The 24,136-nt window shown below is 36.2% G+C and overlaps 1 protein-coding gene across 1 annotated transcript in view; it reads right to left on the reverse strand.

Moving 5' to 3' along the window:
• Positions 1 to 24,136, reverse strand: part of LOC120495824 (glypican-6) — a gene marked incomplete at both ends in the record, with an annotated part of 659,110 nt that overhangs the window by 262,890 nt on the left and 372,084 nt on the right. Inside the window, one exon of the mRNA XM_039695705.1 lies at positions 555 to 946. Coding sequence (XP_039551639.1) covers positions 555 to 946 — 392 coding nt within the window. The remainder of the gene's footprint in view (positions 1 to 554; positions 947 to 24,136) is intronic.

The following is a 24,136-nucleotide window of genomic DNA, read 5'->3' on the forward strand; positions in this document are numbered from 1 at the left end:
AGATAAATAATTAAACCTAAAATAAATGTGAATCAAACCATCCTTTGGGAAAGCTCAAGCTTCAGAGGTGTCACTGTTTGTCTATTTTCTCATCAGAAACATGACTAGACATTTCTAACAAAATCCATCACCCAGCTGCATGATGAATGAATGCTGTGAGGGCTGTGCTTTCCTAATGAACAGCATAATAAATTTGCTTGAAACATTTAAATTATAATCTAATCCCCATCTTTTATATATGTAGCCAGTTTTGAATTACAAATGACAATCATTACCATGCTATAACATTGATGTATATTGGTATTTCACTGTGTCCTAAGCACAGAGAAATGCCTTCCAGTCAGTATTGCCTCAATATCCCCAGAAGGAACTGAAAACAACTGTTGCCCCTATTTATGAACTTAAGATGGGCATATTGGTAGGCATAAAAACCAACCAAACACATTTCCTTGTATTGAAAAAAAAAAAAAAAAAAGGCACAAAGATAGATTTCAATTGTCTGGCAGGTTGAGAACAAATTAAGCTAAAAGAACCCCACCCTGATTTCAGATTACCTTGGATACTCTGTTCGCAACCTCTCTGCCTACTGTCAGCCCCTGAACAAAGGTGCGTGCAGCAATGAACGCTCTAGTCACTTGAACCTTCAGCTTCCTGGGCACATCTCCAAAGGGCTTCAGCTGGTCTGTGTACTTGCTCACACACTCCAGGTAGTCCTCACTGAAATGGTACTGGGGGTTTATAAGTTGGAACATCCTCTCCAGCAGCCGAGCCCAGAAGTCGTTCAGCATTTCCTCCAGGTTCACGTTGCCTCCCGTGTAATAGCGCTTCAGCTCCGTGAAGAGGTCCTGGAACACCTCAGAGTTCTGCATGTACAGCATGCCGTACGTCCGGACAAACATGTCGTTCAAGGATCGCTCCGCGTTCTCCAGAAGTTCTCGGAAAAACTCTGCAGGGAAAACAAGCAGGTGTTACTGGCCATAACGGCAAGGTACAAAGGGTCTTCTTATTGCATTTCTAACTCATCATAATTTGTCTTAATATGCTGATACCACAGCACTTTACTAGTGAAATTCGTAATTTGGAAGTAAAGAAAAATGGAGTATAAACTGAATTCCCTATCAAGGTCGAAAGATGTAAAACCTATAACACTGAGCAGAAAAACCCATTCAAAAGAACCTCAGTGAGGGTAGTTCCACTTCTTCATGTACTATTTGAACATAGCAATCCCTGTCCCTCCACAGCCATTACACTAAATCTTCTAAGCCAAAAGTAAAGTCACTAATATGATGATTTAACTGAAAATGTAATAATTTTAGACTTCAGATTCCACTTTGGTCAAGCCTTTACAATGTAGAAGCAAACCCTTGAAATAGATCTGAATACTTATTTGCATATATTCTTGAAGAGAACTTGAAAGAGACTTGAATGGAAATGAGAAGGATCCTTCTTGAAAGTGTCACATGTCTAGGTAATGGTAAAAATATGGTAGTGTCTTCAATAATTTTTTACTCTACTGAAGAGCAGTGCTAGAACCCTTCACCAGTCATATCACAACCATCCTGCTAATTCCAGTCTGTGCTAGTTGTTTATTTTGGAGATGCAGGCATTAAGGTTTTCTTGAAAGGATTTCAGACAATTTCTTCCATGCCTTTTATCTACTGAGGCCTAAACCATAAACAATTTCTAAATTTTGGCTTGTGGAAATTATTCTTACTAGATAGAAACTGAGCTCATGGGATAAAGTAAAAATATTTAATCATCTCTTCTGTTCAGATTTTTTAATTGCAATATGGTACTAAGGATTTGCAAAAAAAATTCACTGAGCATGCACAACAGTTCTTTAAACCCAGCTGACCAAAGGAGAAATAGTATCTCCTGGCTTTCAGAAGATATCATCTTTTTACAGGGCTTGTTGTCAACCTTCTTAAACCACTTTTGAAAAGAACCCTGTGGTTTGTAAATGAGGCATTGCAGACAGTGAGGCAGAGATGGCAATACCCTTGGCAAAACATGTATTGGCTGCAATTAAGTGATTTGCAGTGAAGCAGGATCCATCACACAACAAGTCTGGGATACCAGTTTCTTAATTTGTGGACACTGCCCACAGACACATCTGTGTGTGCTAACTGCAGGGATGTGCTGACTTCTCACACTCTTGGCTAATGCTATCATGTGAATACTCCTTTAACACAGGGCCCTGCTATGGCTACAGCGACATAAAAATGTAGAACCACTGCAATGCTAAGGACAGGACAGAAATTAAGACTAAGTAAGAAAAAACTGACACTAAATTTGGGGGTTTGCAACTGTGATGAGATGAAAATAGAACCCACCAAACACTGTGGACCAGTCTACAAAGACTCAGTAAGAAAAGAATGTCTTATTTTTGGCAGAAGTTGTACATAGCTGCAGCCTTTGATCTCCCAGATAACTGAAAAGAGGTTATTATGGAAATGTGTACACAGAACACTGAGTACATATGCTACATCAAAGCATTTATTAAAGGGAAAATATAGTCTAATAAATATATAAATGTCTAAACTGTCATTAAAACTGCAGCTCTTCATAAGGAATACATTACTTTTGCAAAGGGATAAGCTTTTGCCAAATAGTTTAGGTAGGGAATAGAAAAAAAAAAAAAAAAGGAAAAAAAGGGGGTAAAAAGACACCCACAATAAAAATTTTGTTTCCAAATGCAATAATTTGATGTCTACAACATATAGGCTTCTGTTTAAGAGAAAAGTGAAACAAAGCTGTTTTCACTGCTAGCCCCGATCTAGTGGTGTCTTTGACATCTAAATCACCATGATTACTGTTTTGTGCATTCAGCATTTCTTCTTCTAGAAATAATGCATACTGACTGCGCTGCTGAATACATCTAATTCTCTAGTCACAAAATCCAGAAAGCAAAAACATAGCAGAGAACCTGGGGCTCAAATTAAAATTTGTTTTAAGGCTGGAGACAGGCTTTCCCACCAGTGCAATTGAATGAAAACAGCCTATATATGCTGGGAGGCTGCTATAAACAACTCACACGCTGGCTCCTCACAATCCATAGCTATACTGGGAATCCCACTCTTTATTTTAAAGGATCATGCCACTGCATAAATCAGTCACAGCAAAGCTTAACAGAGTTTGCTGACAGCTCCACTTGTCTGAGATTATTAGCTTATTCTTTCTTTGTGTGGGTGTATTATTTAGCAGTCTCACAGTCAGCTTGTTGGAAGCCAACCAAACTTTTCAGGGAGGGGTAGATATTTATTCTCTGCTTGTACAGCATCCAGCACGATGTGGTCCATACTGATCACAGTCTTTATTTATACTGTGGTATAAACATTTCCAGTAACTCTACAAGCTTAAATTTCATGCTAGTCCCAAATGTGAAGCCATACATATTAATTCTGTAGGAAAACTAATGTCCTTTAAGCAGCAGCACAGTTATTTAATTTTTAGTCTTCTTACAGGTCTCCAGTCTTTGAGAGCTACTGCTAAAGGTAAATTATGCCATTAAAAAGTTGGAGTGTTAGTCTTTTGTACACTTTGACACAAAAGACAGTTAAGAGAGCTATCTGCATCAGTAACCCCATGCAGGATCAGAATAATAAATCAACAGCAACTACAAAATTGGATATCTTTTTAGTTCCAGACAGAAGAGATGTCCCATGATGTGCTAATTTCTCAATCAACTCCCATCCAGCAAAATGAATGCTGCTGTAAAGGATTGCTTGCTGTTTTAGTGTGCGAATTTCCCACATATCAAGAAGGTAGTATGCTTTGCAGTGCTTATGGATAGAAACTGTGTCCTGGCATAACTAAGCACTTGCTCACTTACATCAGTAGAAGCTGTATGTGCTTCTGCAAAGGTTGAATTTTGCCATGGTCTTCACAGTAACGTAAACAAACATTTTATGTTCATTGCAAAGATGATATTTCATCAACTTGCAGGTAGCTTTTGAAAAATAATGTAATTTTTCAGCTTCAAGTAAAAGAATGAAGATGAGACAGACATTAGTCACATTGCTTAATGTGCTTCTGGAAGGCACTGAAGTACTAGGGTGGGAGAAGGGAATCTATGTGAGGCAGAGCTGTGCTCTGTTTTAAAATATATATCTTGTGAATCTTTTTGCTGCCAAAATAGGTTGTCATGAGCAGTGCTAATGCTGGAAATAATTTTTCCTAATTTTAAGCGATGATCCATTCATATGAAAGTATATGTTCTATGTATGTCTTTTGTTGCCAGCACGTTTTCGTAGTGATTCAATTTATTAACTAGAGGGTCTCAGGAAGCCTGTTCACTTCTATGAAGTAGTTGAAAAGAATAAGGCCTAGGACACACTGAGATACTGAAAAGATGGAGAGAAGATTGCTATTGCAAGCCATTACATGCTCTGTATGCACTCAAATGGTGGGTTTCCAGTCCAGGGATCACACTTTAGCTAGTTTTCAGTTTTAAACGTTATTTGTAAACTTGGGATGCAAGGTAGATAATAACAGTCTATAAATGAAGTTTGAGTTGTTTTGGCCATGATAAGACAACTCAATCACAATGTGAAAGGGCAGAATTGCTAGAGTCCATTACTAAAAGGTAGGAACAGCTCACAGATTAAAAATAATGTCTTGTTAACTCTCACAGCACTTTGCCAACTGCAAGTTGACATTCTCACACTATTTTGACATAGGTAAATTAGTGTCATAATGCAATTAAACATGCGAGCTGGTCTTTTTTCAAAGTGATAACTAGTTGTCACTGTAAGTCAGTGGATCAAGATTAAGGATAATATTGCAGCATGACTGATGCCATAATTGCTCTTAACAAAATATATGCCTAAATATCTAGAGGCATTTTTTACAGACACAAATTTGTGTTGTGTTTGAGTGGGTATTCTATGATCATTACCAGCCTGATAAGTTCCCTTGAATTTTCTTTCCCTCTGTAATAAGCAAAAGCAATTTCTGACTCTGGGACAAGATGCAAAGCTAGAAATAGTTTGTTTTCTAATTCCTAAAATCAAAAAAATATCCATGAGCTCTAAGACCAAAAAGAAAAAAAGATAATTTCATTTAATTATCATGTGATCTGCACAGCTTTCCTTTTTAGCAGAACTTGAGACCTGAAGACATACTATGGTGCACCTGAGACATTGTTAGCTGAGAAAAAAAACAGCTCACCTGCACAGAGCTCTGGACAGCGATACATGCCTGATTTTACACTGGTCTTTACATGAAACACTGCTCAGGGTGACATCCTGATTTCATCTATCATTCACTAACAACACCCAAACCCTAGTGGCAGTTCCCCACCATAGCCTTGTTCTTCTTGTGGGGGCTTTGCTTTTCCAAGAGTTCTATGGATTTATATATGTAAATTCTACCAGTCTTTACCATTCTACCATGATCTTCCATTTACTGTGAAGATGTGCATGTATTTACACCCTGTGCAGACTTAGTGTACCTAACTTTACTGCAAATTGTTGAATTTCCCAGTCCTAATGGGCTGATGGTAAGATAATATTAGAACTCATGTAAATGGACTATGCTTTTTGAGAGAAAGTCTTTGGGGGTTCATTTGCATTCATTACAAATACCAAGGTCAGCCTTTTCCTGCATCCTATTTCTGTCCTTCTTTGTTCAGGAAGTCATTAATGAAACAAAAATATTTTGGTGAAATCTTCATCTTTTTTGTTGCAATGGCTTTATTCTTTTATTTTCTCTTTCTTTAAATATATTCCACAATGGCATCAATTAGTGAAAGTTGTGATTTATCTCAAGGAAATTCAAGTGAAATTAACCTCTGTGGGTTTTATGCCTTTTCGTTTTCCAACTGCTTTAGGTTTCTGGAGACTTTCTTTAAACAATAACTAACCTTACACAGCAAAAAGAACTCAATTTAACTTCCTGATTGAGAAAAAAATGTGATAGGAGAATATTTACAGCATATTATTTTTCTTTCTCAGTTTTGACATTACATTTGTTTTATATTCAAGAGCAAACAAATTGCTTGCATAAGGCCACTAGTGCACTGGTATTGCTTTTTAGTCAGCCTGAATGACTAATTTTAAAATTCCCTTATAGCTTTGACCTTTAAAAACACTCAACAGTCACAACTTCAAAAAAAATTTGATCTTCCATTAGAAAAAAACAAAATCCGCAGAGTGATGAGATTTGTTGAAAACTGTTCTCTCTTTTTAACTCATTTGGAATGTATATACATTGCATTTAAAGCCAAGAAATACAAATCCAATAATTAAATGTACCCTATAATTGCAAATTTCAGAATAGGTGATTTATACACTCCAGTTACATTTTGGGTACATGTGAAATTATCTAGCTGTTAATGGATAGCTTTCTAGACTGTCCCAGACCTGTAAATATCATGATATTAAAAAATCTTTTGGATGCTACTAAATTTTTTAGAAGTGCTGTCTCAAAGGTTGTGAGTAAGGATGAGAGTCTCTTCCCTCTTTAATCCCTCCATTTCTCAGGCTACTGCAAGACTTGTTAACAGCAGAATTCACCGTGGTCTTCTCCCTGACCCCCATCCAGAGCCTGTGACTTCTTCCCCCTTATGGGTCAGGAAATTGCAAGAAAAAAATGAGACACAGAGAGAGGGGAAACCATTGAGGCTTTATCCTTAATCACTCCTCACTGTGGAGCACAGAGCCAATGCAAACAGGAATGTCCTAAGCTAAAATGAGGGACATGAGGATGGGAAAGAAACACAAACACGTCTATGATGGGATGGGTTGGACAGGATGGATCCAGTGCAGCAAAAAGGAAAAAACCTATGCTGCTTTTTAAACATCAAATGTCATTATCAGAATGGGAATCTAATTTGACAAAGAATTTAAGGCATTATTTAATGCCAAAGCACAGAGGATCTGTTGTACAAATGAACATTAATAGAGAGTTAAAGGATCTGTCATCTACTCAAAGCTGATTACATGCATCGATAAAGGCTTATAAGACTTTATTCTGCAACGCCAAAATCAATAGGAAGATTATCAACAACTTCAGGGGATGCAGGTGCAACCTTCAAATGCTAAATCTACTCTTCTTTCATTGCAAAAGGTCATTTGAGTACGTATGAAAGGGAGACTTCATCCTGCCAATGATTCTATACAGATACTCCTGCAACTAGCTGAAACACATAGTTTTGCACGAGGAATGTTAGATATTGCATACACTTTTCAAAGTCTTTACCGCACTCTAGAATCTCATTTCTGTTGCATGTGGTACTTTATACTGATAACATATCCTTGGCTATAAATATGAAACCTGAAATTCTCAAGATGCCCTCAAAGAATTAATTGAACTTGGAGCAATAACAAAGAAAGAAAATGGTAGGAATAAAAACAAAGCAATGAGATAGTTTTACATATAATTTATAGATACACCAATAACTGTCCCTAAAGGTTCTGCTTTCATTATCAAGTGGAAAATGCCCAAGTGAAGTACTCATAAAACGTAAGCAAAATGTTACATGGCATCAGAAGATTACATTCTAGAATATTTATGAAAGGACATTTAAATGCTTACAGAAGTGGTATTGTCATGAATATCCATGACCAAAGAGAGACGTGTAGCACTTCATGGATATCTGTGAATTTCAGAATGATGAATTTTACATCATATGTTCATAAAAATGCATAACACCTCATGAAAGATTCATAAGTCACCACAGTTTCTTCTGAAAAACATTTAAAGCTTTCATGAAAATATTAACAATATATAAACTATGGGACTCAATGCAACAATTGTTTTAAAATATAGAGACTGTACCATTTTTCTCTACATATCACTAGAGACTATTAAACACCTAGTGCAATAGTTAAAGAGATTTATAATCTGAAATTTTGCATTAAACTTCCTTGCCATGCCTATAATCTACAACTATCTTCTAAATGTATTATAAGTTTGTTGTCTCTTAATACAAAGAATTATAAGGTGGAACAGAAGACATAGGGGAAAATTAACAACAAATGGCCTTGTAACAGTCTAGATAAAATTTAATTCAGGATAATTTATATATTCTATCAGAAAACCAAAAATTTTTAAAAAAGGAGGCAATTTTTGGACAAGAAGGTCTGAAACCAGAGGCAGCATTTGCTATCACCAGACTCACTCCTGTGCTGCTCAGAGGTCACAGGAGTTGTGCTGGGGAGGAATGTGGCCCTGAAGTCACTGTGCGCCTTCACATCTGTTCTCAGAGTAGACAACTTGAACTGACTGCAGGAAGGAGCCACACATGAGGAAGAAGTCCCTGGCTGGCCAGAGGGAAACATGGAAACCTTCATAGACTTTTATTTATAATGGGATGATCAGCCAGAATTTGACAGCAGTGACACTGGGCTTTGGAGGCAGAAATCTCAGCCTGGGTTTAGGGAAGTGTGGGATTGAAGAGGGCTTGCTCACCTCTTTTAGCATAGTGTCTTTGTTTTCTTCCTCCCACTTTAAACAAAACAGACTATTGTGCAGAACTGTCATTGAGGTATTTGAAAACAATGTCTTGAGCATTACTCAGCTTCAAGAAAGAGGTGTTTTCTGAAGCATCTAGAGAATTAGATCCATTCAGGGAAGTACCCAGTAGAAAGTGCAGGTGTGAATCCAAGTGTAGAAAGGTGGGGTTTAAACAGGTCTAACTAGCTGCATCACAACATGTTTAAAAGTAGAACTGCAGCTACTTTCATGTCACAGCTGCAACTGTAGAGAGCTAAAATATATTTGCACAGTTGTATTTATATAATGTAACTGCAGTAAATCTGTTGCTGTTTGCCTTTTCAATCTCATTTCACCTTTTCCCCTTTTTGAGGAAGGCTCATTTTAGTATTTACAAACAAATCAGTTTATTCCATATAAACCACCAAAATCTTTAGATTTTTGACCTGAGACAGACACTACTGAAATAACTACAAAGACTTCTATTAGAGCTAACCAGCAGAAACCTGATGTAAGAGTAGATGGAAGTTTGATTTCCTATGGAAATTACTATGTACATAAAATCAATTTCGTATAAAAGTCTGCAGCTTAAGAGGTAATGAAGTCATGTTGATAGTTTTCCCAGACACCTCTGAATGCAGCTAATAAGTCCTGTTATGATTTAGCACTACTAACAAAAAATATAAAACTGCCTCCAAGAAAATTTACCTATTTTTGAGCTTATCCAATTTTTCTACACCTACACTCAAGGGAACCCTAGGTACCATTAAGGTCAAGCAGTATTAAATTCCAGCTGGTTTCCCAGTTGTTTCTTGACTATTTGGACACTGAGCACATTACTTTTTGTTACTGACATAACGCCAATGTGATTGAATTTCTTGCTTGTAAATTGTGACACATGTTCAAACTTCACTGAAGCAACAAACTTAGTTTTATGACAGCAAATTAAACTAACTTAAATGTTCTCAATTTATTAGAGGGATGATCTTACTTTTTTTTCCAAGGCAATAGTAGGAAGGTTAAGGACCAGGAATGGTCCTAGAGATCAGATTTGGGCAATCAGTGACTTAAAACAAGGCAATGCATAAAATCCTAGATTATGGATAAGGTTAAGGATAACAGAGTTGGCCTCAAATAAGCTACAAATGTAAAAAAAAAAAAAAAAGAAAAAGATATTACTTTCAGAAGAAAACAGTCTTTCAGATTCTGGATCTGCATTCATGTGCTGGTAGAAAGACTTTGGGTCCCCTAAGGAGGTTTGTGAAGTCAATAAACTTTCCTACCTGAATGTTTCAAAGATCAGGGATTAAAAAATGAAGTCAGTATTTGAATAGCTTTAAAGACAACACAAATCTTCATCTACAGACATCAGTTCACTGGATCAAGATGCCGCATGATTGATTTTTATCTGACCTACCTTCTCAACAGGAAGTTTTTTTCTTTTACAAGGCTGTCTAGTGGGAAAGCTTTCCAGCCAGAAAGAAACTGATATCTAAGATATGGCACAATGAACTGAAAAAACAGCTTTACAAGGTTGGTATATTTTTAGGGTTATGTTAGATTTCAGACAATATAACTTAATTTTTATTTGACTGAACTATACAAGAGTGGCCTTAAAACTCCTAGGCCAAGTTTATTTGAGGAATTGTTTCCATTTATATAGCTGCTGTGTTGCATATGATGTTTTCACCTAAGTGGATATGTCCATGTAGGACTTCATAGCCATGAAGTTTCAGGCTTCTGCTGTTGGTGTGCTGATAAGTTGCTGAATATATTGACAAGAATATTTCAATGAACCCACAAGCTGTTGACTCTCTAAACAAACAAATTACCGCTTAAGCAAACTTTACTGCTTCCTAGGGTTTTGTGAGAAATAGGGTGGCTCAGTGGGAGGTAGGATCTTTAGAAAATGTTTCTGGATTTTTGTGTAGGGTCTTTATTTGTCTGTTGGTAGGGTTTTTTTTGTGCAGAAGTCACTGGAATTCCAGTCCCTCTGCCTTTTACTCCTTCTTCCATCTTCTCTGCAATCTTGAGACCTTATTGGCTGTCTTCTTTGCTATACAGTCCTCATCCCCCTCTCTCAGTCCTCACATTACAGGTTTTTTAGCTGAGAGCTTGATGGGGATTGTAGGCATAAGCCATGTTTTCCACATTAGTGTCCAGTGCTTCCTCCTGAGCTGGAAGTGACGTGGACACTCTGTGTCACTTCTGGTGGCAAGGTTTTTTTCATTCAGTCCCCAGAACAGTTGCTGGACACGATTTCTTTGTGTAATATTCGGGTGTTTTGCTTGTTTGGCCGCAACAGTAACACTGTGGCGTGAACATTTGGGAAGAAAACCCCACTAACCGCTTTTCTCCTATAAATCTTGCCAGCAGAGAATACAGCCCTCTGAGACAAGATTTGAAGAGCAGGTTGAAAAGCTGATCAATCCCACTGGGCAGCAGGCAGTGAAAGGGCTATGGTGACCTGCACTGACTGAAGGCATTGTACTTGTTTTTCTGCACTACACTACTGCAGAAACCTTAAAATAAGGGAGGATAAGCACAAAGTGCTTATCCTCCCTTATGTGTGTACTGAGGCAGTATAGGTGAAACAGGAAAGCAAAATCAGAGAGGAGAATAATAGTTGGAGAGAAGATAGAGAAACGGGGAAATGGCAACTGAATGAAACAGACAGTGATAAGAAGAGAGCTCAACTTAAGTTTTCCAAATGTTTCTCAGACAGAGTCTCTCAACACTGCCAAAACCAGCACCTTTGAACACACCGGCAGAACAAGGGTCTCAAAAACTGAATGTCCAGGCTACACATTGATTCACTCCAGATACCCAACCAAGGAACCTTGGCATGAAGCCTTGCTCCAGCTTTGCCTTTATGTTTTCCATGGGGAGAGAAAGAAGAATTTAGATCAAAAGTCTGTCTTGGGCTTTAAACTGGGAGCTCACCTCCATGTCCTGCAGGAACCTGTCCTTTATATCAACCTCACTGGATTAGGGCTAATATTTTAATTTACTGCATGTAAAAATACATGTGTTATTTCTTGATAATGTGATTTTAGGTCTTCCATAACTGCATTATCTGAATGACTGAAGTTTTTAGTGGTCTGATGAAATACAGAATCAAAATGAATACTTATTTTAAGAGATTGTTGTAAAATACTTTATCCAATAACTTCTTTCTTTATTAGTTTCCCTAATGTATATTTTCTTAGTCATTTGGTAGAAACATTCAGACATTGCACAGGATAAGGGTCAAACAGTATATTTCAAACAGAAATAAGGATTCCTTTGAAAAGGACATAAGAGAGAACATGCTTCCTGTTTTTTAATTGAGACACCATTCAACATTCTTTAATGAGGACATTAATAATTGTGGAAGGACTTTCAAACTCACAATAAAACATCGATAACTTCTGAAAAATGTAAATGTTAGGGATGTTGCATGTTAGGTGAGACTAATTACCCCGCTCCTCTGCCATAATAATAAGCTTCATAAGTACATTATAATTTTATGTAGCCTGGATGGCCTTAGATTTTAAGTGCTTCCACATTTACAAGCCATGTAATTAGAAATGTGTTTCCAATAGGGGACTTTTATATTAGGGTTCAGCCTTAAATTGTATACCCATTATCCAGAAAATATTCTCCATTTTCACTGAAGAAGCATTATTTTGTTAGTTACACGTCCCTTTCTTTCAAAGACCATATGTTCACTCAGACTTGCCCATAATATGTGCATATATAATATATTTTATTTGAATTTTTTAATGTTTTAATAGCATACATATGACACCTATTGCCACAGCAATAGGTGTCATACTGCCTACCTAATCCATATTTATTCATTAAGAACATTAATTAGTATAATGTATTAGGTATAGTTCATACTGTAAGTCACTTAATATAGTAAAACTCAATTAAGTAGCTGAAAATGTAATTGTAGAGGGTACTGAAAAATATTTTTTGTTGATTACACAGAAACAGCAGCTTTTATAAAGACATACTGAAATATTTCATAACACCATGAATACCCTGCATTTTTTCTTCTTGTTGCTACAATCTGGTTTTATTTTAAAATTGGTCTCCTCTAAATATTTTTACTTATTCTGAGGAGCCATCAAAATTTGTACACCTGTCACAGGCTCTGAATAATTCTAATCTAGCTGAAAATAATTTTCATAGTGATTTCTTATACTCTGAACATCAACATAACTTATTAAAATGCAAATATGCTTTGGCATTATTTTACTTTGTTTTTTGGGAGGTTGTTTGTTTATTTGTTTTTTAATTTGTTACACTGTGGGTCTTACCTAAGAAATAAACAGGTTCCTACTTTGCAGAGCAACTATTTCCACTGCTATAACATACCTCTGTCTCTGAAAAATCTCAGACCTACCCTCCCTTTCTTTTTCCTCCGTGAAGTTAAGAAGTTTGACAGGAAATAAAATATTCAGTCTCATGTTGTTTTGCTGCTGGCTGATACATTGGCATCAGGTCCAAAGGGCCTCTTGTTATCCTTCAAAGCCAAACGTGAGAACATAAATACATGGTCTGCTCTGCACGGATAGAAAAGCCAGAGGCACAAATTCAGACCCACCAAGATGAACTAAAGGATTAGAAAAACATACACATTTTAATCCTTTGAATTACTTCCATATTCTTGAAGCAATGCATAGGCCTTGACTTGACACAGGAAAATGCAGAATTTAATAATATTTCTTTTTTTAATACAAGAAGTAAGGTCATCAATGTTATTAATTTAATCACATATATAATTCAGAGTATAATATAAAATTTAGAAAGTTCAGGCAAACAAGGACATGGAAAAAAACCTGTTCACTAAAGCTTTTTCCAAAATGTCAGGTAAGCTTTAAAAAGACATAAAAGTAGAGAAATCTTTTTTTAAATAGATGTAGGAGAGGAAGAACATCTAAATTAATAAAACTAGAATGTTCTTTTTTTTTTAACATCACAGAATCTGCATTCTTCACTTCTATCTATGCATATGAGGGTCATGAACCCTGGATCTTTCTATTTTATTATTGTCTCATTTACTCCTCAGCTTCTTCTTGAGACATGCATTGAGAAAGTGACTAACATTGTAGCCTAGCAGGCAGCAGCCATTTGGATCAGCTAATCTGTGATATGAAAAAAAAAAAGGATGGGAATAAGATAATATTGTTTCATTTAGATTATTGTTAATAGGTTTAAATCTTTGCTGATATTCTCCTCCTTTCATTTCTGCTATCCAGACCTGGGCTGTACGTGGTCTATAAAATGAAGCAAGTTTACCCAATCTTTTTTGAACTGTTGATGGTAATGAATCTCCTTCCTCCAGCCCCAACTGCTGCATTCAGTTATCATCAAGCACAGGCATCAACTGGAGCTCTAATCTTGCTCTGATGGATGGAATACTAACCTTTCACAAGATTAGAGACACAAGGTGCTCTAGAGATAATAAAATTCAAATAGGTTTATTTCAAAGGGCAACTCAATCTCGATTTTGTTCATGGGTCACTTGACAGATCATTTGCCAATGTAGTTTTTGTGTCCTTCTGCATCTGGTTTCTGTGCAGTGCTCCAACTATTTCATATTAAGTGGGCACCAACAGGCAGAGTTCGGCAAGGGTCTGGCTTAAGCAAAAATAGCAAGGAACTCATTCTGCATGGAGCTGGCAACTTTACTGAAAGTTCATCTTCTGGGGGCGGTGCTTGGATGGTGGGAAAGCTTTTCTTAGCATTTTCAGAAATGACAGTCATGATAAACATCTTGAACACTTTGAATTTTAAACTCCTTTTAGATCAAAGAGTAAAAATCTTGCTAGCATCATGACAGCCAGCTGTGCAATATATGCAGTCGCTGTAACTTAAGAGATTTGTACCTTGTGAGCAACCATTTTTAATGTGCTTGTCAAAGCCTTCTATGCAAAAGTGTTTACAAATCAAATATTTAAGTCAGGTATCTACAGGCAATGAAGATAAGGCTCTTACAGGTGCTAAAAAAAGATTCCTTCAGATGACAGCTGTGGTGTTACATATAGGAAATAGAATCCCTTAAAGGCAAAATATGTGAAATTTCCTGCAACTTTTATGGTTGTACGTTGATGCTATTAAATATACCACTTGACCTAGATCTATTGTTTAATAGAGCAAAATTAAATTATTACAACTAGATTGCTTAGAGAACAAATATTGTTGAAGCCAGCGAGCATAATGTCTGGCCTTTATTTAGGAGAAGGATAAAAATAATTAAAAGGCCCATATAAACCAGACAGCTAAAGCTGCAGGTGTATGAATTGCACACAAGCTACAGCACATCAGTGAGTTAGCCAGGAATTTGGAGGCTGTTTTGTGTGCACAGATGCTAGCAGCTGGACTTCTCTCTGAGAGAGAGAGAGAAAGAGAGGAGAAAAAGCATCATAAGCACATGAAGAGAACCAGGGAAAGCTCACAGAAAGTCAGAGGGGTGTTTTATGCTCCAATCCAGGACAGCACTGCAAAAGAGTATGCTCTAGGAATTAAAAAATAAAAATGCTCCGAAATATTAAACCCTGCCTTTTTTTCCTACAGAACTTGCTTCTTGCATATTTGTTATAGGGGTGAGAGTTTAGAAGTTTAGAACAACAAACCATTTGGAGGTAAGATTGCATGCTTTTAGTTTCCCAAAACAAGGATGACTTCACTGTATTTAAAATTCAGTGGCTGATGAGTTTGCATGATAACTAAGTAGGACAGATTTCATGGCATCTGCATCTAAAATGTGTACTGGACTAACTCTGAAACCTGGAAATTGGAAAATAAAGTTCAAGATTTTTTTTACTGCTTTTAAAGCCTTAGAACTACATGAAAAATGTATTCTCATTTTGGATGCTTTAACTGTGACAGCTCATAAACTAGTCTATTCCTAGAATTGCAATCATATCTCTGGAGTCTATTTACAATGTTTAAATTTCATAATTGAGTGAGTTCTTAATATTTCAAAACTGTTTCTGTTTTCATTAAGTTTTCATAGAGACAGTTCACTTGTCATTGTTGTCCTTTATAGTAGGAAGCTCTTGACACTAATTTTATAGTACACACTTTTAAAAATTCCAGAAATAACTGACAACATATGAACCCTGTGATTGATTCAGGAACTTATACATTTATGTGTCTCTTTCTCTTGCCCCAGCCCTAGAAGCTAGGCATTAATTTTCTGGAAATATATGCAAAAGTAATCTTTAGGCATGCAAGGTGGAATCCATACTTGAGGACCGAAATCTTTTAGTTAGAGGATATGAATTTTTCAGGTAATCATCTGTCTTTGCCACTTCACTACCAACTCTATCAACCTGTATGCAATTTTCTACCCATAATAGATGCAAAATGGGCTATTAAATTCCCACAGGATCATACAGACTGGAGAATAGAGAATTAAGTTCTGTGTTACCTGAATTGTTCACACAAAAGCGGACTACATCAAATCAAGATCTTTCAGGAGTATCAAGGATCCCAATCAGCTGCCATGGAGATGCGTGTGAGAGCTAACAACCCAGGCTGTAGCTCTCCATCAGTGAGGGGCCAGGATGGAGGAAGCAGTCACTGTGATCAGCCTGTCAGACTAATCCCTGACTTGCCTCAAACTTTTAATTATGGAATTTTTACTGGTATGTTTTGTCCTGATAGCATGTCTGCATACCACAGGCTTTGAAATCTTCAGACAGTCTATGTGGGAGAGATAAAAAAGCTGAAGATACATAAAGCAGGACAGGGAAGTGTGACTGTGGAAATAATTTTAAATTATATACTGAATAGAGTGTATATTAAAACTTGGAAGATTTTAGCTTTCAGGAAAGCAGTCATTCAAATAAACCAGGTGTTTCTTCAAATTTTTACAAATAAAGAAATAGAATTTTACTGCAAATCAAAATACGCCATATAAAAGTACCAATACTACTCTGGCAAGCTGTCAGGAAATACAGTATACCTGCAAATAAAAAAAATAACTGAGGAGCTCATCCTCTGCTTTAAAGCCAGGACCAGCTGCCTGGAAGCATGAAATCGAGCATCAGACCTACTTCCAAAGATAACTGCTGAGCTGACTGCTCAATAACCTTTTTTTATGAAGCCTGATCTGCAAGCACACACAATGAAAAGTCAAAGGACTTAATTTGATTTAAATGTACCTGCCCTGATGACAGAGAAACAACCACGATAGTCAGAAATAGCCAGACTAAGCTCTTTTCTAAAGAACAGCACTTGGCCTAAAACACATAACATTACCCTCTTCATCGTTAACTTTGAATTTTCTTGCTTTCGTGGGATTAAGTCAGACCCCTACCATTATGTTAATGTAGCTTTTTGTGGTTTAATTACAATGTTTCCTCTAGAGCGTAACATAATAACAATTAATCAGCTAGTTCTTAACTTCCACAAAAGGAAACATCATCTGTTATTATCTGTGCTGCTATCCTGCCACAATGTCAGCAGAACTAAAAACAATTATACCACAAAAGCTACATGCAAATAGGGTCTGCAGCTAAAACAAATGAAAGGCAAAATCTCAGACTCATCCCTGAAATTGTCCTTTGTTCACTCTGTTTTATATAAACAGCACACCACTAAAATTATTAAAATTAATACCAAGCAGTAGGGATGCCCTAGCAACACACAGACTGACTGATGCAAAGTGTGGATGGAAAGTCATCTAAAGAAGCAAAATGTGAAGTTGATGTTGTTTCAATATTTACTGCCTTCTTCCATGGTATCTAGATGTAAATTCTCTGGTTTATTTTTAGGTCATGCTTCTTTGCAGAGCCAGGCTGATTATATTTGGCAGAAAAAATCATTAATGGATGCAGATAGTAATTGACAGGATAGATTAAAATAATGCTTTTGAAATACATGAATTTGAAATAAAAAAAAAAAAGGAAACAAGATGTTGGACATAAACAGCAAATTAAGAAACAAAAAAGTCACTGTGGAAAGACTCACTCCTATCAGCACTGAAATATTCCCAGGTTAAAATTGTGTCCTTCAGTGTGGACTGGGTACAGAGATAGAAAATATTTTTTTATGTATCTGGATGGCAGTGGGAAATGAGAAGAGAAATTCTGCTGCTGTTGTTACTTTTCTTCTTCCAGAGAGTAGTTTTCTCTAGGGTGCTGTTTGACTCTTAGAAGTCACCACAAAAAATGGCAGTTTGAGTCAACAGATTTGTTCAATGACAAAATATGTTCTTAGCACTCTTTAGTCCTGTTAGCCCTGAAGCAATAACATGACAGAGGGGGCAAGAATCTACTAGTAACTTTTGTTAGGCACCAACAGTCTCTCCCTCCCTCCCTCCCTCCCTCCCTCTGAAAAAAAAAAAAGAAAAAGAAAAAGAAAAAAAAAAGATGGTTGCACTAGAAAATGATGGGGATTCCCAGGAACTGCTTCCCAGTTCTAGGTATAGCTACTGCTAGCAATGTGTATAACATTACCTGTGCAATTAGGAGACTGTGCCTGTGCAAGCAGTTTTATAGTATGTTCAATTATTTTAGAGCAGTTATGGTCTTTATCATTCATCATATTTCATTTTCTTAATTGTGTATATCTAAGTATTAGATGGGTTTTTAAAACTCCTGTTTGGAATGTTAGCAGATGTCTGTAATGGATGGATCTTAACACTTGTTGTATTGCATTCTTTTATTTGTAGCTGCAGTAAGGTTCAAAATTGCAATCTAGCTAACAAATTTTATTTAATATTCCCTAACAATAACTCTGGTATTACAGACATAAAGTCTCGCTACAGCCTTTCTGTGATTGTGGACTGTTCATACCAGCTTTTCCAAGGTAACTCATTCTCCTCTCTGCTGCACAAGTGACAAAGATAAATCTCATAATCCAACAACACCTATCACTTCTTTCATTAGTAACAAACACCTGTAGCAGCAGGAGCCACATACACTTTAACTGGTTTGGTTTTGCCCCTTTAAATTGCTTGTCACCATAAAGAAAAGACAGCAGTTCAATGAGAGGAGACTAAGCAGTAAGAAAGCTCAAGCCATTTCCAGTGTTTAATTGCCATTAAAAAAAAAAAACCTAACAAATGATTAAAAAGATAAATCAAAAGTTTGCAGAAAGACTAAAGCACCCAGTCAGTTTTACGGTTTCATTTGAGCTACAAACACGTTATGCATCCATTTACAAAACAATGAGCTCTTACAGTTTATGAAAGTTTAATCTCTTGGTTTATTGCTTTAATATATCTAACATTGGTAAGGTTTACTTTAGAATGAACTGTCTGACTATATGATGTTGATGTTATTTTTTTACATTCAGTCTGCAAATGGAATGAATAACATAATAATTGTATTAATCTATGAAACAATTAAAGTAGAGGTAATTGCTGCTTCTCTAGTATCTGCATGTAAAATAAAAGAATTAATATTTTATCATTTGGCAATGCCTCTTGTTAACACAATATTCTGAGATCAGTTTTTCGTTTGGCCACAGGCATTTGAGCAAATGCTGGAAAAGTTATTCAGAACCAAAATGAACACTGCTGGTAAACTTGTGCTTAAGGCACATATCATCTTAGGCTCACATGTCTGGTAAAACTTTGGTCAAATCACATCAACAACAGAAAAAAACCAAACCAAAGAACCCAACCATATTTCTTAAACTCATAATTATTTCATAAACCTCACAATTTCAGAAAATAAACAAAGAAATGAACAAATGGGGATTTGATGATAAACGTATGCCCCTCAAATTGATACATTTACCCTAGACTGAACTACAAAATGACAAAAATTCATTGCAATAACTAGTAAGTGCTACAAAGAAGTTATTATTAAAGAGAATTTTAAACACAGGTTTAAAAAGCTCAGAAAACACACTGTGTATGTACTTTCACTCTTGTAAATTATCCTACCATTTCTGAAGGAAATCAAAAACCATCCTGAAAACTATTCCTTTTTCTTTCCTACCTTGTCTAAGAACATATTGATCTTGGCATTTGAATTGATTTTTATTTTATTTTTTATCCACTATTTCAGGAAACTGCTAATGACATGCTTTTAAATTCCTGAGTGTGTTTTAATGATGTGATGTGGGAGACTGTCTCTTATGCACTTTGGGGATTGGCTTGGGGGAAAAGGAAGATCAGAGAAGGGAAAAAGGAGGATGCTGGTCCTCTGAAGTGCCAGAGCTGTTTCCTACCTTTCAAAGTTGTCAGGTCTTTTACTCATTTGCTGTTCCGTTCTACTTCTCATTTGCACATCAAGTCCTGCAACCTGAGTTTGGTTGTCTTTAATAGATGAGCTGCAAGGTCAGCAGTATGAGCCAAAGCTCCCACGGTCTCTTCAATTCACCATGTGGACAAAAAGCAACCATTGCAGACCTGTGGCAAGATTTATTCTCCACATAAATACCAAGACAGAGTTTCACTTCACTGTGTCTCTTAATGAAATGATGGAATTATTATGTGTGGTTTTCAGAGTAAGGGCTACCTCAGCATAGTGACTCAAATCACATAGAGAATCACAGAACCACAGAATGGTTCAGTTGGAAGAGACCTTAGAGATCATCTAGTTCCAATCCCCTTGCCATGGGGGATCATATAGTATTAATTTTGAGTAAAGCATACTTTTCCCCATGAAAGTTTGCTAAAAATGTTCCTAATTCAAGATGTGCATAAATAAAAGGAAAAAGAAAAGCATTTTTAAAATAAAATGCAATGATTATACTAAATTATAGAAATAATATCATTCAGACAGTTCTTTTGGAGCTGTAACTCTGGAACCTTGAAGGAAAGGTTCAGCACTATCCAAACCAGTGAAAAACACCATCAGTTGGGAAGAATTTTTTTTTTTTTTTACTAAGCATGTGACCGACTCTTTCCACACAGGAAAAGTAACCTCCACAAAAACTTGTGCCACAAACAAACAAATAAAAACCAAGAAACCAGGAACTGCGGAAAAAGCCCAAATGAACCTGAACTGTGCAGAATCAAAGAATCAAAGCAGTTGATTCTTTCTCATTTCCCACTCAGTATGACTCCTAACATACAACTTACCCCAGTAAAGTCAGTGGTACAATATTATGTGACTCTAAAACTTTGGGGAAAACAGATAATATACTACTGATCACCCTAACATTATCGTATAATTTCCATGCTAAGCTCACATGTGTGGATGTTTATGTGTATGCTAGAGACATAGTTTTTAAAATTAGTATTATATGTTTTTATAAACACTAATATACTTAACCACAGCAATCTTTAGTAAGTAAGCATAAAAATACAGAACTGTGCATCAATCAGAATATTTCTTTATATTTTTCATGAAACCTCAGAAATCAATAAACTTATGATTGGTAAAAATAGACATGATTACCAACTCATTGACATATTTTAAAACTACTGTTCCTAGAAATCCACACTTTTAAACTTTAAGTGCATACCTGTTCATGACAAAATAAACGTAGCAGTAAAAATCTTAACCTGACCACCATGGAGTAACATGCATTCTAGGCCTCTTCTAACTGTTCAGACTACGACATTTTAAAATTAATTCCTTTTCATAAAAGTGCCTAAATGGCAAGAAAATGTTTATTTTTACAAATACATCATTAGAATTTGTGACTGATTTGTTATTTCCAGATTGGCATCTTTTTTTCATTCATCATCATGCATAGTACTTTACATCTTCATAGTCAGTGACTGAATGTTAAATTTTCATTGAGTTCTTAACCTCTTATGACTCCCCTTTCCTCTTTTGTTCTCAATATTTATTTCCCCAATACAGGACTTCTAAACTATGTCTGGTGAATTACTTAATGAGAGTGATAGAGAATAGTATTTCCCTATATGCTTATCTATTATACCTCCAGAGAATCCAGGTTAAAATGATCAGCTTGTAAACAAGAAAGAAAGCACTAATAAAATTAGTAGAGGTAAAAGCTAGTAAAAAAATATCTTTGGTTACTGATAATACTAGAAAAAAAAAAAGCCCAAACTTTCCTTTATCTCTTCCTTTCATGTCAGAATTTACCCATAAAGTGGGTGGATTTAGGCAAAATATTAGGAAGAAATTCTTCACTTTGAGGTGGTGGATAGGTTGCTCAGAGAAGCAGTGGATGCCCCATGCCTGGAAGTGTTCAAGGGCAGGTTGGATGAAGCTCAGAACAACCTGTTCTAGTGGAAACTGTCCCTGCCCATGGCAAGAGGTTTGGGATTAGATGATCTTTAGGGTACCTTTCAACCCTAACTGTTCTATGATTTTGTATTTAGCTAACAGTAAACTGTTGCACGGGGAAGAAATGTGCTCAGGGTATAAAGATGTGTGAAGCTTGTGCTAATTCTGCATGGTTCAGTAAAGACATGCTTGCTGTCTGATATGAAATTCCTATTTCCATTACTTTGTCACAATTCATGACACAGGGACACAGATAATGTAGTATTCATTTAAACAAGTCCGTGTTTATACTGCAAGGTAAAAAGTGAGTTTGGGAAAAGGTTTGATTTGTGACTTAATTATTTAAAAGATCAGTTTCACATCACCTAACTTGACATGCTGTTGGTGCCAATACATGTATCCAAATTGGTCACAGTAGAGTCCCTATTTAGTTAGTGAGTTTAACTAGTGCTTCTTAGAATGCAGATGTGGAATGCAATCTAAAGACATAGAAATGGCACCCTGAAGCGCCTGTTTGTCTCAATTGACATAAAAGTACCAAGAGTGAGCAGTGCATGTACATGGCCATATGAATCCCACTCAGTGTTTGCTTTTCCTATTTGAAAGCAAAGGTTGTCATTAACTGTCAAAGACTCCAGCCCTTTTATTTACTTGATCTATCCAGAATGTTCAGATAAAACTTGGTCTCATGTTAAAGGTCCAAGTTGTGTTCTCAAATTTTTCCTTCCAAGGGCATTCAAGCATATTAGAAGCTATTTTCAACTATGGGAGCTTCTGAAGCTTTTCTATAAAGGAACAAAACCCAAAAAACCCAAACCAAAACAAAATCTGAAACCAAACCAAAATGTTAGCTCTGGCAGTTGTTTGTACTTTTTATGGTATTACCACTGGGATTTTGATTCTGCAACTTATGCTTCTGGTCAATGTTTCTAAAAAATGACAATCACAGTCTTGGAAATATGTCTCAGGATGACAGGACACTTTGCAAGTCCTGGAGGACAGGAAAGGCATGTAGGGATGTGCTAATTGGTTTGATGGACCAGCAAATCTGCTTTTGTGACACGAGCCATTCCCTGCAGGGAACAGAAACATTGTTTCTAACTTCAGGCTAACTATTAGTTTGGGGATTTTCCATGAAACAGACCTTGTTGATCTGTAGCTGGAAAATACAGTAGGTGATAGCAGTTTGGGAAACAAACTGTCAAGGAATTGCTGTGCTGGGGTTGGATTAAAATAAGGTGAAACTTTTTGTACTGGAGTTACATTTGTGTGAAAGGCTCTAGCAGTTGCTGATTTGACGGCTGATAAAGAGAAGAGGGTCCCAGTAGGCAGCAACAAGCTGGTGAATCACAGCTGCCTCCTGATGTTCATTTGATTACAACCACAGTTTATGAATGTCATAATTGTGCAGGGGTTATTTGCTAGTTAGGGAATCTGGTTTTCTATTAAAATAAGGACAGGCAGAAAGGTCAATTGAAAGGAATGTGCAATAAATGGATTTAATGTTTCTATGGTTGTCTTCTCAACACTTTGGGAAGAAATATAATAACAAATTAAAATTATCAGCAAGGGATTCATTGGTCATTTTCATGCGATCGTTGGGATAAGCAAGAGAACAGAGAACCTGTCATAGCACAGGACTCTAAAAGAGCATGTCATGCTTAACCTAACATTATGAAGGTTGGGTCAGGGCCAGATATGATTACTCTCTAGTACATATGAGTGTTAAACACCCGGGAGAAAATAGAGGTATTTAAGATAATGGATAAAACAGGCATAATAACAAAAGGTCATTAATTCAACTTGTCTATGAATTAGATTACTTCTATTAAACAGAATAGAGAGTTTCTACACAAAATTTCCAATAAAAGCAACTAGACAATAAGGCTGAGGAAGAAGAGGAGTTCGTCCTGTAGACATGGAAGACATGGTATTTAGATTTACACTGAAAACTGATGAGTATTAACTATACAAAGTGTTCCATTACAAATGGTTAAAAAAACCAAATTATCTTTACCCACTAATATTGTGACAGTTGGAAAACACTGACAACACCATAATAAACACATAAAAGAAAGACTATTTTTCTGTCTAGTTTCCTTTGCTTGAGTCAGGAGAAGACAGTGATCCCTTAGTAGACAAAACCAGACTTTTTTACTTATTAAATTGAAATGGATGAAATATTTTGTCTATTTTTGTAAATATTTTAAACTATTTTCAAGATTAATTATTTGCTTATGAGAACAAGAAATATACATAGAATAAAATTAAGCCAGTTTTCTAACTAAAATGAAGCCAGTTTTTTAACCTATTACTTATGATGTTAACACAGACTTTGTTTACACTATTAATTGTCCTTATTTTACATAACACATTTCACATACTTGGTTCGCAGACAAAAAATACAAGAAAAAGCTCCACATTTTTGTAGGTGTAACTGAGGCAAAGTATATTTTAGAAAATTTACCATTTCATAAAATATTCCCTCCAAGTACCGACTAGTATTTCAGTTGGATTGCATTGCTCAGTCATCTTTTTGTAAT

The sequence above is a fragment of the Passer montanus genome, unplaced genomic scaffold, assembly GCF_014805655.1.
Source record: "Passer montanus isolate IOZ18808 unplaced genomic scaffold, ASM1480565v1 scaffold92, whole genome shotgun sequence".
In the NCBI taxonomy this organism is placed as follows: domain Eukaryota; kingdom Metazoa; phylum Chordata; class Aves; order Passeriformes; family Passeridae; genus Passer; species Passer montanus.